This window comes from Seriola dumerili, unplaced genomic scaffold (assembly GCF_002260705.1).
Source record: "Seriola dumerili isolate Sdu_G_001 unplaced genomic scaffold, Sdu_1.0 BDQW01000121.1, whole genome shotgun sequence".
Lineage (NCBI taxonomy): Eukaryota > Metazoa > Chordata > Actinopteri > Carangiformes > Carangidae > Seriola > Seriola dumerili.
Genome location: NW_019174376.1, coordinates 2757534 through 2773334, shown reverse-complemented (window position 1 = coordinate 2773334; position 15801 = coordinate 2757534). Strand labels below are relative to the sequence as shown.

Genomic DNA, 15801 nt, shown 5'->3' with positions numbered 1-15801 from the left:
ACTTCTTCATACTTTGCATAGATGGCAAGGCAATAATATTAAACCACTGTAAAGTGAAACTATAGTGCAATTCTTTGTTAGGCGTGACTGTCAGTCTGCACACACTGTAGCCCCGGAAGTGGCATTGGACCGTGTTACTAGAGGATGAATTACCAGCTTCACCACATAATCCTGTTGCTCCAACAAGGAAACAGATGGGCTATCAGCAAGATTTCCATGAAATTGAGATGCGCATGTGACATGCTGTTTGACTCCTCTTGAATCTCGACGGTTAAGACTTCTCTGGATGGTCAATCTTTACTGTGTGCTGCAAATGCTTACCAGTTTAATTTCTTCCTAGGATGAGCTCCCATCTTCTCAGGTTTATTAATTTTCTGGATCCAGAAAGTTGTTGTCTTTTGAAAGTCATTACATCAGGTTACTCCTTTTGCAATTCACTGTGTGCCATCAACAATAAACAAGGCATGTACAGGCCTGGCTGTTTAGCTGCAATAACACTTTTGTGTCCTTGAGATCTTAAACACACCAGCCCAATGTGCAAACGAACTCAGCTAATCTATGACTCCTTCCTACCTAAAAATGTATGCACCTGTATCTGCTGTGTCTCTTAGTCTTTGTACAGGAAAAATTAGAAATGGAAAATCAACAAATACTGAGAACACTTGATGCCAAAATAGAAAAAAAGCCAAATGGGTTTTTCTTCTTTTTGAGCTAAAAATAAAACTCTCTCACTGCTGTAGCCTGTGTGGCATTAAGGAGAACACAGGTGAGGAGGTGTTGACGTAAAAATAAACAGTGAATGTAATCTCTTCTTTCACATTATCACTGCTGCAGATTTGAAGGATTAAGCCACAGATGTAAACCTGGAGACTCAAATCGCTCTGAAAATAAATCAAATAATTATATACTGCAATATATTAATGACAACAGGCTCAAAGGGAAGCCAGTCACTGTGTTTTGGAAGATAGTGTGTAGAATATCGAGCTGGTCAACAACCTCATCTATACTCTGTGGCCCTTTGCAAAGCCAAACAGATTGAAAACATACTCATTTTTTTCTTAATTCTTTGATAATGTCTCCTGTGCTTGGTTGGTGCATTTAGTGTATCACAACCTACAATACTCATCTCAGTTTTGTCCTTGAGACCACGGGGAACAATCTGACTCTGAGAGACTTGAGAAAATAAGGCTACTTCAAAGCAAGGCCATGGCAGAGACCATATTTGTATCTTTGACAAAGATCTTCAGGAATAAAATAGTCTGTGTAGGGAACAAGGCTCTGACACTGGCTCTGTATGTCTCAATTAAATACATTCCATGTACTATGAAAAGTGAGTTGTGTAGGATGCGACTTTGGTAAAAGTTTCAAGGAAAAAAAACATAATATTCCTCAAGACTGATATGTGTCACAAACACTAATTAGTTTACACTCAGTTGTCAGCTTATTAGGTACACCTACCTAAACCTAATGCTGTTTAACGCAACAGTCCTGCAGCACATACTGCCTTCATGACAGTTACAATGTTCAGTTTTTGTTTTGTTTCAGAAAGGTGTTGAATTAACTTGATCACTTTGGAGGTTATAAAATCTCTTATGAAAATATTTTTCTATCAAAAGGCTTCTTTATTACCCTATTGGGTAATTTGCTACCATGTTGTATTCGTATGTTGTATGATTTTGTATTATATTTATTTTTTATATTTATTATATTTGGAATTTCTTTTTCCTTATACATCACTTTATAATCTCCAGTTTTGATGTGCTATATAAATAAATATTATTATCATCATTAATTGCACCTTGTTTTACTGAGAGGTGTCTACCCTCACTGATAGACAAATAGGGACGACAAAGTATAAGAAACACCTCTTGCTGGACATTATAACCTTCATAAAGGAAGAATTTATTGCAGGACTGTTGTATTAGACTGCATTAGTTTTAGCTAGGTGTACCTAGTAAACTGGCAACTGAGTTTATGTGATGTGGACCTCAGGTGAGAGGATCTAGTATACTGAGTCTAGGAATGAACCAAACACTAATACAACCGTTTCTTCTTGTTTAAGCAAAAAGAATTTGGTTTATGTAGAAACAAGCAATGTTTTGCAATTGGATATTTCCCTCTCCTTCAAAAGAGTTAAAGCTAAAATAAAAAAAAAGAAATTAATACCCATCCCACTGCACCCAGAATTGCCACCTTCTGAAAATGTATGCAGATGTTACTGACAGAAAGCAAAGGAAAGCTGGGGGACAGCTCACAAGGGAGATAGATATAAGTGTACAGTACATATATATATATAAAATATAAAATCTGAAATATATTTTATATATATTAAATTGTGTTAGGGTTCAGTTTCTTTCACTACACAGCATTAAGGTGGTGTGTCTGATTATCTTTTTTTTTCTTCATTTTTTCTTCAAATCCTATTATATAAACCAGAGGAGAGTCAAAGCAAAACAAATGAATCAACGAACAAACAAATATGGGGGAAAAAAATGGAAACTAAGCAACAGACGAAAGGCCTCCGCCCCGATCCGATGCCCCTCCCCCCCAGCCCTCAGCGGAGGGGTGAGCTAGCACGGACGAGGTGGGACAGACCCGTCCAGCTGTACAGCGCAGTGAAACATAACTTACATATTAGCTCATTTTTACACGTACAGTCGTGATCAAGGCACAGGGATCTTCTACAAGTTATTTTTTTTTCTTCAATAAAGTTGTACAAAATAATACATTTTACAGTCTGTACAAGAATAATAGTCCAGCAGTAAAATAAAGACAGACGTACTTAAAGCCGGGAGGGGGAGGAAGTGGGATTGGGAGAGGTGAGAGAACAAGATGAAAGGGGGGGTCGTGAGGGGTGTGGTGGAGAGGGAGGGGGTTGTGTGGGCGGGAGCGTGTGTGTGTGTGTGTGTGTGTGTGTGTGTGTGTGTTGTGAGTGGTGTGTGTGTATATGGCGCATGTGTACGTGCGTGTGTGTCTGTGTATGTGTGTTCCCAGGTAAAAATGTTGCATCCAGACTCGTAAAGTCATATCTTTTACTTCATGCTTTCCTTTTGCGTTTGTTTTTTTTTTTCCTTATTAAATAAAATCTCTCCTTTATTTTCCATATGTTGAGTAGTTGTCAAATAGCAGCAGGGGCGAGGGGGTGGGGGGACCAGGATGTATATGTGTGTGTGTGTATATATATGTGTATGTGTGTGGGTAAGGGGGGGGGGGTTTAAATGGTGCACAAAGGCAGATCACACACACAGTGTACACCAACACACAACATGGGGTAAAAACTAACAAAAACTTAAAAGTTGAATTGTGTTATTACAGGAATATATAATATTTATATTTATATATATACATATTTATATACACACATATATAAATATCTATATATATATATAGCTTGGATTTTTTTGCACTGCATGAAGTTCACTGGTATGCATGAATTTATGCATTGTATGGTATTTTTCTTTTTTTTTTTTTTCTGTTTTTGTTGTTTTCTGCCATCCCTCCTCGATTGGTTTGTTGAAGAGCAGGTCACGTGAGCCGTATGGTCTTATGTTCGAGTCACGTTCACGTCCACAGGCAGCCGTTAGTCAATTAGTCCGTCCTCGGGCACAAAAAAAAAAAAAAAAAGGCTCACAGCCCTCCTCTGTTTCAGTTTGCCACCCTCCATGTCCATCTTTCTCCTCTTCTCTTTCTCCTGGTTCGTCTGCAGCACGCGGTGAATAAACTACCTCTCTCTCAGGATGCATTACTTAATCCAGCCTCTGCCAACTGTTGAAAGCAGGAGGACTTGGTTTTGAAAGGGTCTATGTGTGTGTATGACTGTGATATGAGACATTAAAACCTATTTAAGGCTTCTGAATGTCTTATGCTGTAGTGTGTGTGTGTGTGTGTGTGTGTGTGTGTGTGTGTGTGTGTGTGTGTGTGTGTGTGTGTACCTGCGAGTGTGTGTGTTCATATATCTGAGAGAGAGAAAGAGAGCTAAAAGGAGGGAGAGCCTGCACTGAGGGATTCCAGTCTTGACCCTCTTTCCTGGGTCAAAGTATAACTGAGTACAGCAATCAGTCCTGGCTAATAGTTGATGAAACTGTTGTTGGTGTATCCTTAACTGTGTTTCCTTTGAAAAAAAAAAGAGACAAAAAACAAAAAAACACGTCGTTCCACTGTTCTGTTTTTCTGAAATTGTTACCGGGAGACGTTGTATCAGGGTGGAAGGGAGGGCAGGCGGTCAGTCGCTCGCTTGTTCGCTCAGTTGATTGGTGAAGTTGGTGGAAGTGGAGGGGGTGATTGGCTAACTGGTCGTGGGGGGGTAGATAGGTAGGTCGGCAGGTAGATAAGTAGACCGGACGCCGCTGCCCATCACAAGAGCTCGTACTGCCGTAGGTGCATCCTCTGTATGATGTCGCGACAGTCATTGAAGACGCGGCGGATGTTTTCTGTGTCGACCGCACAGGTGAAGTGGGGGTAGCAGTAATGCCGTCCGTCCCCGCTGGCTGTGCTGATCCTCTGGAGGAGACACAGAAGACAAGACAAGTCAGTGATGTAGGACGGTGATTACCAACCCTTTTTCGTCCGATAGACCCCCACAACTCTGTCAGATAAACTCATCAAAACATCATCAACACCACCCGCTATGTTCCAAATGTGTTGTTTTTAATGGATTTTAAAGTGGATATTGTTTAGGTCGGTTTGGTCAAGTTTGCATTTGTACTACTACCATGTGGAGTCCATTACTTTTAACTAACTACAGCATTTCCCCCATTTATCCAGTACTTTTAACGATCTTCTTCAACCTCATCCATTACCTTTACCTTAAATCTATCCATGACTTTTAGCTGTTGAAACATTGATTCAATATTTTTAGCTTATTCGCCATTTATCCGTTACTTTTAGCTGACAATTTTAACAACAACTGTAACTGACCATTACATTTAGCCATCTGTCTTAAAACGTATCCATTACTTTGATCTATTTCAACGTATTATCCATTACTTTTCCCACATTCTTAATGGCAAGGTGTAGTGTTCAGCTGTTACGGCTGACTCAATATGTGGATATATATTTATCTAATCATATTGTAATTTTTATTTCATAAAATGAGTCATCTTTTCATGTACACCCTGGCAAATGCATTAGTCCCCCCTGAGATACACGTACGTACCTACCCCTAGTTGGGAATCACTGTTATAGGACATGCTGAGATCTATTGAGAATTTCTTTCAGGCACAGATCATTTTCACACTGTAACTGAGTGGGACATTAAGGTGGCCATCTGTGACATTTCCATTTGGACTTTTGGTGACATCTTTGCTGCTGAGCTGTCACTGGTGTGGTTTTACGCGACACATCCAAGAAAACATTTGCCAGGCAGACTGTGATCACACTATGAAGTCCTTTGCTTTGGATTTTCTGTTAACTGCTTTTTTTGCTCCTCTGTTATCGTTTTTACAGAACAAGTGTGAAAGCTTACAAGTACACTCAGCTCATGGATTGCCCTAATTGTATGTTGTATAAAAATTGTATACGAAATTGGTCCATGGTGGACTGTAGATGGCATAATGGAAAAAATATTGATTGAAATATAAAAATAGATTTCTTGTAAACAATGTTTTTTAACTTTAGAAAGTTAAAATCTTTATTTACTGTGTGCTGCTGACATATAGTAAATTAAAGTTGAGTAAAACTTTAAAATAACTGGTTTTAGTTTTTTTTTTTTATTGGCGAAACTTCATCCATCTTATCTTAACTGATGTTATAAAGAAATAAAGGAGGAACATCTCTTTCTAATAAAGGAGAGAAATGTAGTGGAGTGAGAGTCATGCAAATAAGCCGTTAAACAGCACATGTCATGTCAGGACCAGACAAGCAAAATTATAACAACATGAAATATACAAAGAAACTGAACAAAACATGAGCTTTGTACATACCAGAAACTCATCCCGAATGAAGTACTTTGCCCTTGTGACGCGGGGATCCTCACCTGGCTCTGGTATTGCTGTTGGACAAGAAAAAATCTGGTCACATTTAAATCACTTTTGCCCCGAGCCATTGAAATTTAAGAAGCACCGCTTCTAATAACTAATTACTGGAGAACAGAAACATCACCTCAATAAAAGAAGCCTAAGCAGTTGAACAATCAGACAGGTTGTAAATAAGGTTGAGTTTTAGTCAGATTATCTTAAACATTTCATTTGAAGGTAAAACCAAAACTGGGCATCACCAAATGGCATAACTGTTCTAATAAATAAATGACATAATTCATCGTTGCACAGGAAAACTACAGCGATAATGGCAGGTCAAACCAGAATTATCCTTTAAGACCACTGTGGAAGCTTTCTGTGTCTATGGGTTTTTACTTTGGTTAAGACAGAGATAAATACTTGACTCATCATCTACACTGAACCAACTGAATCTATCCATTACACATAGAGAAAAATTGATAAATGTATGTATGTTATGTGACACACACGGATATCAGTGTCAACCTCTTACCGTCATCAGGTGTAGTGTAGCGTGCAAACTCCGGGAAATACTCTTCAATTTTAGATTTCCCTGCCAAAACCTTCTCAGCGAGCAGGTCCTGTTTGTTCAGGAAGAGGATTACTGAAATGGTCCGTAGCCACCTGTGGAGGGAAATGAAGAAAGAGTTCAGTGCCAGATTTATTCTTTGGACTTTGTTAGAGCACCCAAAAAAATAAATGTTTCAGGACTGTTGTCGGAGAGTCCCCACTTTTCAGGTGGCATTATTAATACGCTTTGCCTGAGTAGCAGCTCTCCTCATCACATCTTGTGCGATGCTGACATCAGAAAATCCACTTGGCTTTTTCGTAAACGATGATACTGAGTGCTGAAGAGACAATCATTTCCGTGTGGAAAAATGAACACCACTTACGACACAAAACACAAACTTGATGCCGTTTTTTATTGCTGCATCAGTTTCTACATCGGCAGCAAAGATCACGTGTCCCACAAAGGGGGCAGCTTGTACTAACCTTCCAACAAGGTTAGTACAGTGCATCTCAGTGGAAGCCGTCATTCATGAGGTCTTATCATTACAACTATCTAACGCACAAACAGAAGAATTAGAAACCATTAAACGTTTACTTAATACCACTCTAAAGCTCAAACCATTTTATACTCAAATATGCAAAATGGCTGGAGAGCACGTACGGTTGGATGCTAGGAACCTTCCTGCAACTGTCACACACACAGTATTCATGAGTAAGCATTGATGGGGTAATGTTTGTGTGTGTGATTGAACGAGGAAAAAAGATGCAGACCTGTTGTTCCAGATGTTCTTGAAAAGGTTGAGGGCTTCCTGTAGTCTGTTGGTCTGATTGTCTTCTCTGATCACCATGTTGTAGCTGCTACTCGCCACCACAAAGATGATAGCTGTCACATCTGTATCACACACAAACATACACATACACACACACACACACAAAACAGAGGAGTTTTAACACAGCAACGAAACTAACCAAAAAACTCTAATACATGCACCTGCACCCCATCTTACTTTGAAATTTAAATAAAGAACTCGACATGCATCTGACAAAACTGGAAATAAATCCCCAATGAAAAATCCTGAGTCAGTAACTGCCTGTCACCGATTATTTTTCAGCAAGTTTCATCAGTACACTAAAGCAACAAACAACAAACATCCTACCGTTAAAACACTGGATCCATTTTCTACGTTCATCCCTCTGACCTCCAACATCGAACATACTGTGAGAAAGAGGAAGTTCAAAGTTTAATTTACACTGAAAAACCAGCGTTAGGACTTCAATTACTGAACCAGTGAACAGGTGTGTAGACAATATATACTGAAAGGTCGTGGACAGTTTATCCTAAAGTAAGGGAAATAAACGATATCTTCACTCACTGGAAATTGACTTTGTCTATTTGAAATCTTGTCTCGAAGATCCCAGATGTCAGTACTCTGCATCTCAACAGGTCCTGAAAAAAACAGGAGGAGCAACAGACGTAAGTTGTAAGTTAAGGAAACTCAACACAACACAACAGAAATCAAAGGTGATTAAGAGGTGAATTTAAATGTTTAAACTGAACACTGTTCATCTATAGACTGAGCATGTTTTGAATATTACAGTTCATTATATTACATTAATAGACAACTATGCTGATAATCGACTAATTGTTTAAGTCATTTTTCTTTGTCTTGTGTCATCGGAAACTGAATATTTTTTGCAAAACTGTGATGGGCATTTTCCACAATTTTCTGAGAATTAATTGACCAAACAAGTAAGAAAATAATCAGCACATAGCAGCATTAGTTGAAGATCTAAACCATTAACACTTTACTGAAGTATTTGGCATTCATGGCATCTATGTTATAAGGTTACAGCACACTATGATATGATGTATAACTGTCTAAAATTACAACTTCTCCTATGAAGGCATGTTTCATATTTTTTACAATTGTGTTTTACTGTATCGTCATCCACTATCTGTTTATACAGCAGCCTGCACTTACAGGGCCCCACGTTGACAGATACATCAATAAATACAAATATATCTGCTTACAAATACATTATAGTGAGCCTATTTATAAACTGTTCATGTACCGTTTATGAATTCTATCTAATCTGTCTGTTTTTTTTCTTCAATTAACTAATTTGTTGTTTAGTCATTACAATGTGAGAAAATTGCAAAAAATGACAACGCAATTTTCAAGAGCCCAATGTGATGTCTTAAAACAGCTTGTTCAACTTGCAGTTCAAAACTCCACAGTTTAATGTGTGATATAAGACAGAAGCACCAGAGAAACTGGAAACTGACTGTTTAATATTCTCATTTACAAAATTAATAATTTTTCTTTGTCCATCTTACTAAACATTTAAGCAAGGTAATGTTTTAACACTACAGAGATGCAGGTGTGTGTGTGCTGAACATCTCACCTGATCGGTGGGTGTGTAGTCATTCTGCCTGACCACATCGATCCTGTCTAAGAAGCTGCAAAAAGAACAGAGAAATACAACTGGTTAGATCTCAGCTGCTGCCCAACACACACTTAATCACACAATAAAGCAGCAATGTATAATAAATTCACGATAACGCAGGAAAGCGCGTCTATTTCTTTTTTTCTATTTTCCATGTTTAGTAATCAAAGCAAATATAAAAAGGCTGCCACACTGAGAAATCGACAGCATAATGCTGTGTTCATGGTGAAAACAGAACACACACACACACACACACACACACTACAGTACATCCCGGTACATTAGTGAAAGCAGGAGAAATGGAGGAAAGCAGTCCCTGAACGGCCACCAGGGGGCGTGTGTTTTAAATTCACAGTGAGATCTGAGGCAGCCAGTCTGAGTCACCAGCAGCCGTTTGCTCTGTCAGACCGGGAGAAGCCTCGTCAATGGAGCTGCTGTAGTAGTACTTGCACAGGAGGAGAGGTGTGTTTGTGTGTGCGTGCGCGCATGTGTGTGTGTGTGTGTGTGTGTGTGTGTGTGTGTGTGCGTGCGTGCATGCATCTCTGAGCTGTGGCAGTGTGTATGTGCGTGGGTGGGTATGCAGGCTTACAGTGCCTCCAGATTAGCAGAGCGCCTACCCAAACGTGTTAATGTTAATTGTTCGCATGACCTGGCCTACATTAATGCTGCTTTTCAAGGTGTGCAGGTTGCCCTGATTTTTTCATGATGACTGTATCAGTGTCACCTGCTAGAGGCGTGTGCTGCAACAAGTCAGTGCTCAAAACAGGCCTAAAGAAAGGACTACGGATACTTTTACATGAGCATCAGTCGAGGAAACAAGACTATTATCTCTTTTGTGTGTCTCTGGCTGCAGAAGTTTGAGAACAGAGAATAAAACCAAATGACGAGTCACTCCTCCTCGCTCATGTGGGCTGCTGTGTCGCCAAACATGCAAACACAGAAGAAATGTGAGCTGCTGGACAGGCTTCCCCCCTCTCTCACACACACACACACACACAAGAAAGAGACAGAGGTTTAAACATCCCAGCTCTCCTGACAGTGCAGTCAAACGTATAGTAGAAACATTATGTAGGGGAGAACTACAGGAGTGGTTCCGCTCTAGCAGTGGAAAGAGGAGTGGTGCGACACTGGGAGGAATTCGGTGATTATCTTGAAGCAACAGCGGCAACTATTATAAGTGTCCCACTAGCCTGCATCCATCAGGCCCAAGCACTGCATGTTTTCCCACAACAATTCGTCTTGAAGGTTGAAGCAACAGCGCGTTAGCAGTGAAGGAATCATCAACACAAGCAGGACTTCAACAGCAGCTACATCTGGAAGCGTACTGGTAAAAAAAACAACAACAACAACAAAAAAAAAACACAGACGTGTGCAGTAGATGATAAACTTCACTGAGTCACAAGGATCTATACCGTTTGCCAAGTTAATATCATTTGAATTATCCAATCAGTGATTTGCTACTGCCCTTAAACATTTGCATAGAAAATTCCTGCAGAAGAGAGTCTGTTAAAGCCAGTGCTTTTGCCTCATGTGTGTTACTATCATGCATTAAACAATAAATTAAAATTTAATTCATTTCAGTTAGCTTGAATATTTTCACAGATCCCCAACATTTGCCACAAGAAGCCCCAAGATACTGAGATTGTGAAATGAAAACTCAGTTTGAATTATATATATTTACTTGCTTAACCTATTTAAAAAAATCAGCTTTTCTGATCTGTAAATTTAAAAACAAACTTTTGTAGTAAATATTGGCTGATTATAACCAGTGCCAGATCAAACGCCTAAAAAAAATCTTCTTCGATAATTAATAAAATTGAATAAGGACAAATTAACTGGTCACAGCAGGTAGACATATGCAACCAATAACCAAGGAGTTGTAAATAGTCTTATAGTATGTATTATAATGTATTATATTGTAGTACAGTGGAGGTGTGCCACCTCACCAGAAATAAAGAGTACTACAACTACCAGAAAAAAGTTTAAAATTTTTTATGAATATAATATGACGTTTCAGGGAAACCAAGCATAGGTGTCAACAGGCGCTAATTCACACAGCAAAAGCCACATGCTCAATGAGTGAGGTGGTTGCTAACATGGTCAACTACTAAGACTGGGTGTATCAGAGTAGCAGTTCCCACTTCCACTAATTTTCTGGGGAAAGCCATGTCAAGTTTCACAAGCTTAAAAAGGCTGGGAGCCGCTGTTTCAGAGTGATGTCTGGGTGCCTGCTAAAGTGGCTGCTAACAAAGGTACAAATATCCTGTTTGATACCTGTACGGTCGGCTGATCGCCTGCCCGCCATTCTCACAACTAGAAAGGCAAGACGCTTGTTTAGCAGCTGCCTCTCGGGGCAAAGGTATGTAACCTCCTCTGAGATAACTAGGAATGTGGCAGGCAGGGGTGAAATGTGACAGGAGGGCTGCAGGTAACACACTGAGAGGAACAGGGGGCTGGGTCTGCAGAAGGTACAGTACCGGACGAACAGACAGACTAAAGAGACACTGACTCAGGGCGGAGGAGAGAGAGCGCCGGTATGAGACCGAAAGAGAAACAGAGAAGGACAAACAGTTTGGGGAACAAAGAGACGCCCATGTGCATATCTCCGCACAAATGCACACTGACACAGATATTCATACAAAAACACACACGGAGGCAATTAAGCAGCCAACCAGTCTGGTACCATCGGCCCTCTGCAGGGGCCGAGCGGCTCAGCTGTTCCCACACCACAGCGCCTCTGCTGTGCCAGCACACCCAGAGCCCTCAGTGGACAACTGTTCAGCTGCGCTGCCCGTTTCTGCCCCCATGTCCACAGCTCAGACCCTGCAAGAGTTTAACTTCATCCTCCCACAACATCCCCACGCTGAGCTCCAAAAAACATAAATAATCAGGATGTGACAGAATCTAAAAGCTATAGCTCCAATGGTGATAGAGTTAACATGCCTGCCACCGACATCTGCCGAGGCCAAACTCTTGTTTATCTACAGCTCTGGTCTGAGGCGTCGACACGCCCAGGACAAGCACACTGCTCAATTTTTAGAAGTTCTCTCTATTAATAGGAGAACTGCCAATAATAACCGTGCCTAGTAAGTTGAACTAAATAATAGTGGCTGCCCCAGTAACAGAGAGGTCTGCGGTGTTATGTATAACCTGTCAGGGTTATTCTGGGGTAGCAGACAGGCTGACTTAAACTCTGGAAATACACACAGGACACTTGTCTGGTGAGTGAAAATAACCCAGTATTTACAAGAAAAGATAAAGAGCTTCTTTTAAAAACTTTTTGTTGCATTTTACTTCGGTTTGCAGGTTCAACAATTGTGAGGGGCAAATATGTGCGAATAACAAAAAAGTTACACATTATATGCATTTTTTTAATGATCTATTTATATATTTTTATATACATTACACATTTTACTTTTTTGGTAATTCACAAGAAACACATGAAGTTGTGCTCTACTTGAAATTTCTAAACACTTTGTAAAGAAATAAGGAAGCTACAAAAACTACTTTTGCAATTTTCTTCCTCATCTTCTCATTATTTGTTATGATCTCTACAGCTCCTTGCTAGAAGAGGCTGATCTGAAAATACCTCCAGCACGTCCACAAACGGCAGCATATTTCAGCTTTACAGTATAAAGATCAAAACTGAATGAAGAAATTTTGCACTGATAACACTGGTCTACAACAGCAACAGTATATATATGTAGTATATGTAACTAAATTTAACTGAGGTCTTCACGTGCTGAAGGACACAAGAGGCTGCAGCATCATCAGCGGTGTACTGGCCCAACAAAGCTGATAATACTCCCATAATGCATTCATCTTGTTAAAGTAGCAGCATTAGGACAAAGGATTACCCAGATTATGAGCTAGTATACAACTTCAGCTCTACACGGGATTAGGCTACTCTGAGCTACACACTTACAGCTGGACTGGAAAATATGATGAATTATTAGCTTCATTTACTGAGATATAAAAAAGAAAAAAACATCATGAACTCCATAAAATACCATACGCGAGTTCCAACTTGCTGGCCTTAACATTTCTGATTAAATTTTCAAATCATAATTTAATATTAACTTTGTACGAATACATAAAAACTGTTTGGTCATTAAACAGGCAATTTACTGTGACAACAAACCCAACAACAATTTTTAAGTATGTTTTCTGATATGTGAATAACTATTAGGGTTTATGGTTTAATGTGATACAAACACACGACATCTAGGGGCCATGCATCCGAGCAGACACACACAAACCCACACCCACACCCACACACCCACACACACACACACACACACACACACACACACACACACACACACACACACAACACGAGCTGGCCAGCAGGATCACATCCCCAAAAAGTGCCTCTTTCCACATCTGTCCAAGTCCATTTATGTTCACCAGGTTTTCAAAAGTTTCAAAACAAACAATTCATTTTTATGTTCACATTATCTCCTTTCAAAAGAAGGGGACAAAACAAAGACTCGGTCATTTACAAAGTAATTTCATGTTTCTGTCAAACCCTCAGTAAAAATGGTCAAACAGTATAAAAAAGTGAATTTGTTCATGTTATGTAAATAAATTTAAGCAACAAGTGTGTGTTAAAAAAATAGAAAAAGGAAATATAGTATCACCTTACACTTATCTGTGAATAATCACTATTAAATTAAACAGTTTTCTACTTATGTTTCTAATACTAATATTTATTTAATAAGGATACTTATCATGGAATTAAATAATACATTTATTTCATCATGATGACACTTGAAAAGACTGTGTCACAAAACCTACACGTAAAAGAAATGCAACAAAGAGTTCATTTTACTAAATCTTTCTTTAGGTTCACACAGCATTAAGCTAAATTGCAAAACTTGACAATTCAAGGTCCAAAGTCCAGTTTTAAGCAAAACTGAGAGCAAACACTTCAATTTGTCATTACAGGAAACTGAAGTCAATCTGTGCACAAGAGAAAAGCTGAAGCTTCACAAGCCTCTGAAACACAGAGTCAGATCAGAAAATGGTTTTGGCGCTTCCTCAAAACGGGGAAAAGACCGTGCACGGCCCGCCGAGCAGAGCGATTACTGCTCCTCTGCACGTTCACATTGTGAGCCTACCAAACCAAATGCTTCACCAGCCGATCCTTAATCAAACACACACACACACACGCACACACACACACACACACACACACACACACACACACACACACACACACATACATACATACATACACACATACATACACACACACACTGCACATTCAGAGAGAGAGAGAGAGAAGGAGAAAGAGAAAGAAGAGGAAAGAAAAGAGAGAGAAGGCTGTGTCTGACATTACAGCGCTGCTCCAAAAATAGCTCCCTGGCGCCCTGGCCTCCAGCTTGGTTGTCATGGCGACAGAACCACAGGCGCTATAAATAGACAATCGGCTCCAAATCTTGTGCGACTGGAGTGAGGCCAGAAAGAGGGAGAGACAGACAGGGAGAGAAAAGAGAAAGAAAAGGAAGAGAGACAGAAAGAGAGAACGACAGATAGTCAGAGAAGGAACCAAAGAAAGAACGATAGAAGAGGGGGAGAGAATCAGAGCGAGCAACAAAGAGATACGGAGAGAGAAATGCAGGGAATGGAGTGGGTTAGAGAGAGAGCAGAGGAAGACGAGAAAGGGAGAAAAATAGGAACAAAGAACAAATTAAAGAAGTTAAAAATTAACAAAAGACTAAACATATAAATAAACAAATTAAGGACCTAAGATTTAATGAAAGTCAGAGAGAAAGAATGAAAGTGAGACAAAAGGAGATAGAAGAACAAAGAGACAAAAAGAAAGAAAGAAATAACAGAGCACCAAACAGAAAAGAAACAAGAAATAAGGAACAGAACTAAGTCAAGAACCAATGAAAGAATTTAAGGGAAAATACAGAGAGAAATAAAGAAAAAGGAAGAGCAAAGAAAAGAGGCAGGCAGACAAAAAGTAAAGACAGAGCATAGAGGGAAGAATACACACATAAAAAAGAAAATAAATTCAAAAGAGGACAAAAAAGGACAATGTGAAGAGTTAACCAAAAATTACAAAACCAATGTCAGAAAGAAAGAGAAATGAATGACAGAGACTAAGGGAAAATAAAAATAATATAAGGGAAAGCGTACGACAAAAATACACACAGATTAAGAATGAACAAAAGAATGAACAAAAAAGAGACCAAAGAAAATAAAGGTAAGAAAGACAAAAAATATGAAAGACAAAGAAAGAAAGAAATAGAAAAGAAGGATAAAAAAAGAAAGAAAGAACAGATAAGCAAAGATAGAAAGGAAAGAAAGGACAAAATAGAGAAAGAGAAAGAAAGAAAAGTAAACCTTGTACTGGGAACACTGGCCTGTTGAACAGCAGCTGAACACTGGGAGCGGCACAATCACTGAATACACAAAGCATTCAGACAATCACAATACAGTCAGATGGCAGCAGCAGCAGCAGCAGCAGCAGCAGCAGCAGCAAAGTTTCCTGAAGACAGATGAGCTTGACTGAAACACTTGAAAGTACCTGACTCACGCTACACACATCAGCACAGTCAAGAGCATGTTTCACATCTGCTGCCTGCACACACCTGCACATTTTCAAACACATCTGAACATACTCAAAATAACACCACAATAAGATGACACTACCCCCCCCCCACCCCACCGCCACCGCACCCCACGCCAAAAGAAATCAGTCTGTCTTTGCCATCCCTTATTCTCCCCTCTCTCTCTTCCCCTCACTCCCTCACTCCTTGCGATGACTCAGAGACTCAATCCCAGCCATTTTCTGTCCCTGCTGAAACACCACTACACATCACAGAGAGAGAGAGAGAGA

At 39.6% G+C, this 15801-nt stretch overlaps 1 protein-coding gene across 2 annotated transcripts in view; it reads right to left on the bottom strand.

Moving 5' to 3' along the window:
- Positions 1 to 3396: 3396 nt before the first annotated feature.
- Positions 3397 to 15801, bottom strand: part of LOC111223941 (guanine nucleotide-binding protein G(s) subunit alpha-like) — a 36791-nt gene continuing 24386 nt past the window's right edge. For both annotated transcript variants that reach the window (XM_022748254.1, XM_022748253.1), the window contains 7 exons: positions 8910 to 8964; positions 7877 to 7950; positions 7661 to 7719; positions 7275 to 7395; positions 6487 to 6617; positions 5922 to 5989; positions 3397 to 4500 (listed from right to left, as the gene is read on the bottom strand). In XM_022748254.1, coding sequence (XP_022603975.1) covers positions 4354 to 4500; positions 5922 to 5989; positions 6487 to 6617; positions 7275 to 7395; positions 7661 to 7719; positions 7877 to 7950; positions 8910 to 8964 — 655 coding nt within the window. In that variant the 3' untranslated portion in view covers positions 3397 to 4353. The remainder of the gene's footprint in view (positions 4501 to 5921; positions 5990 to 6486; positions 6618 to 7274; positions 7396 to 7660; positions 7720 to 7876; positions 7951 to 8909; positions 8965 to 15801) is intronic.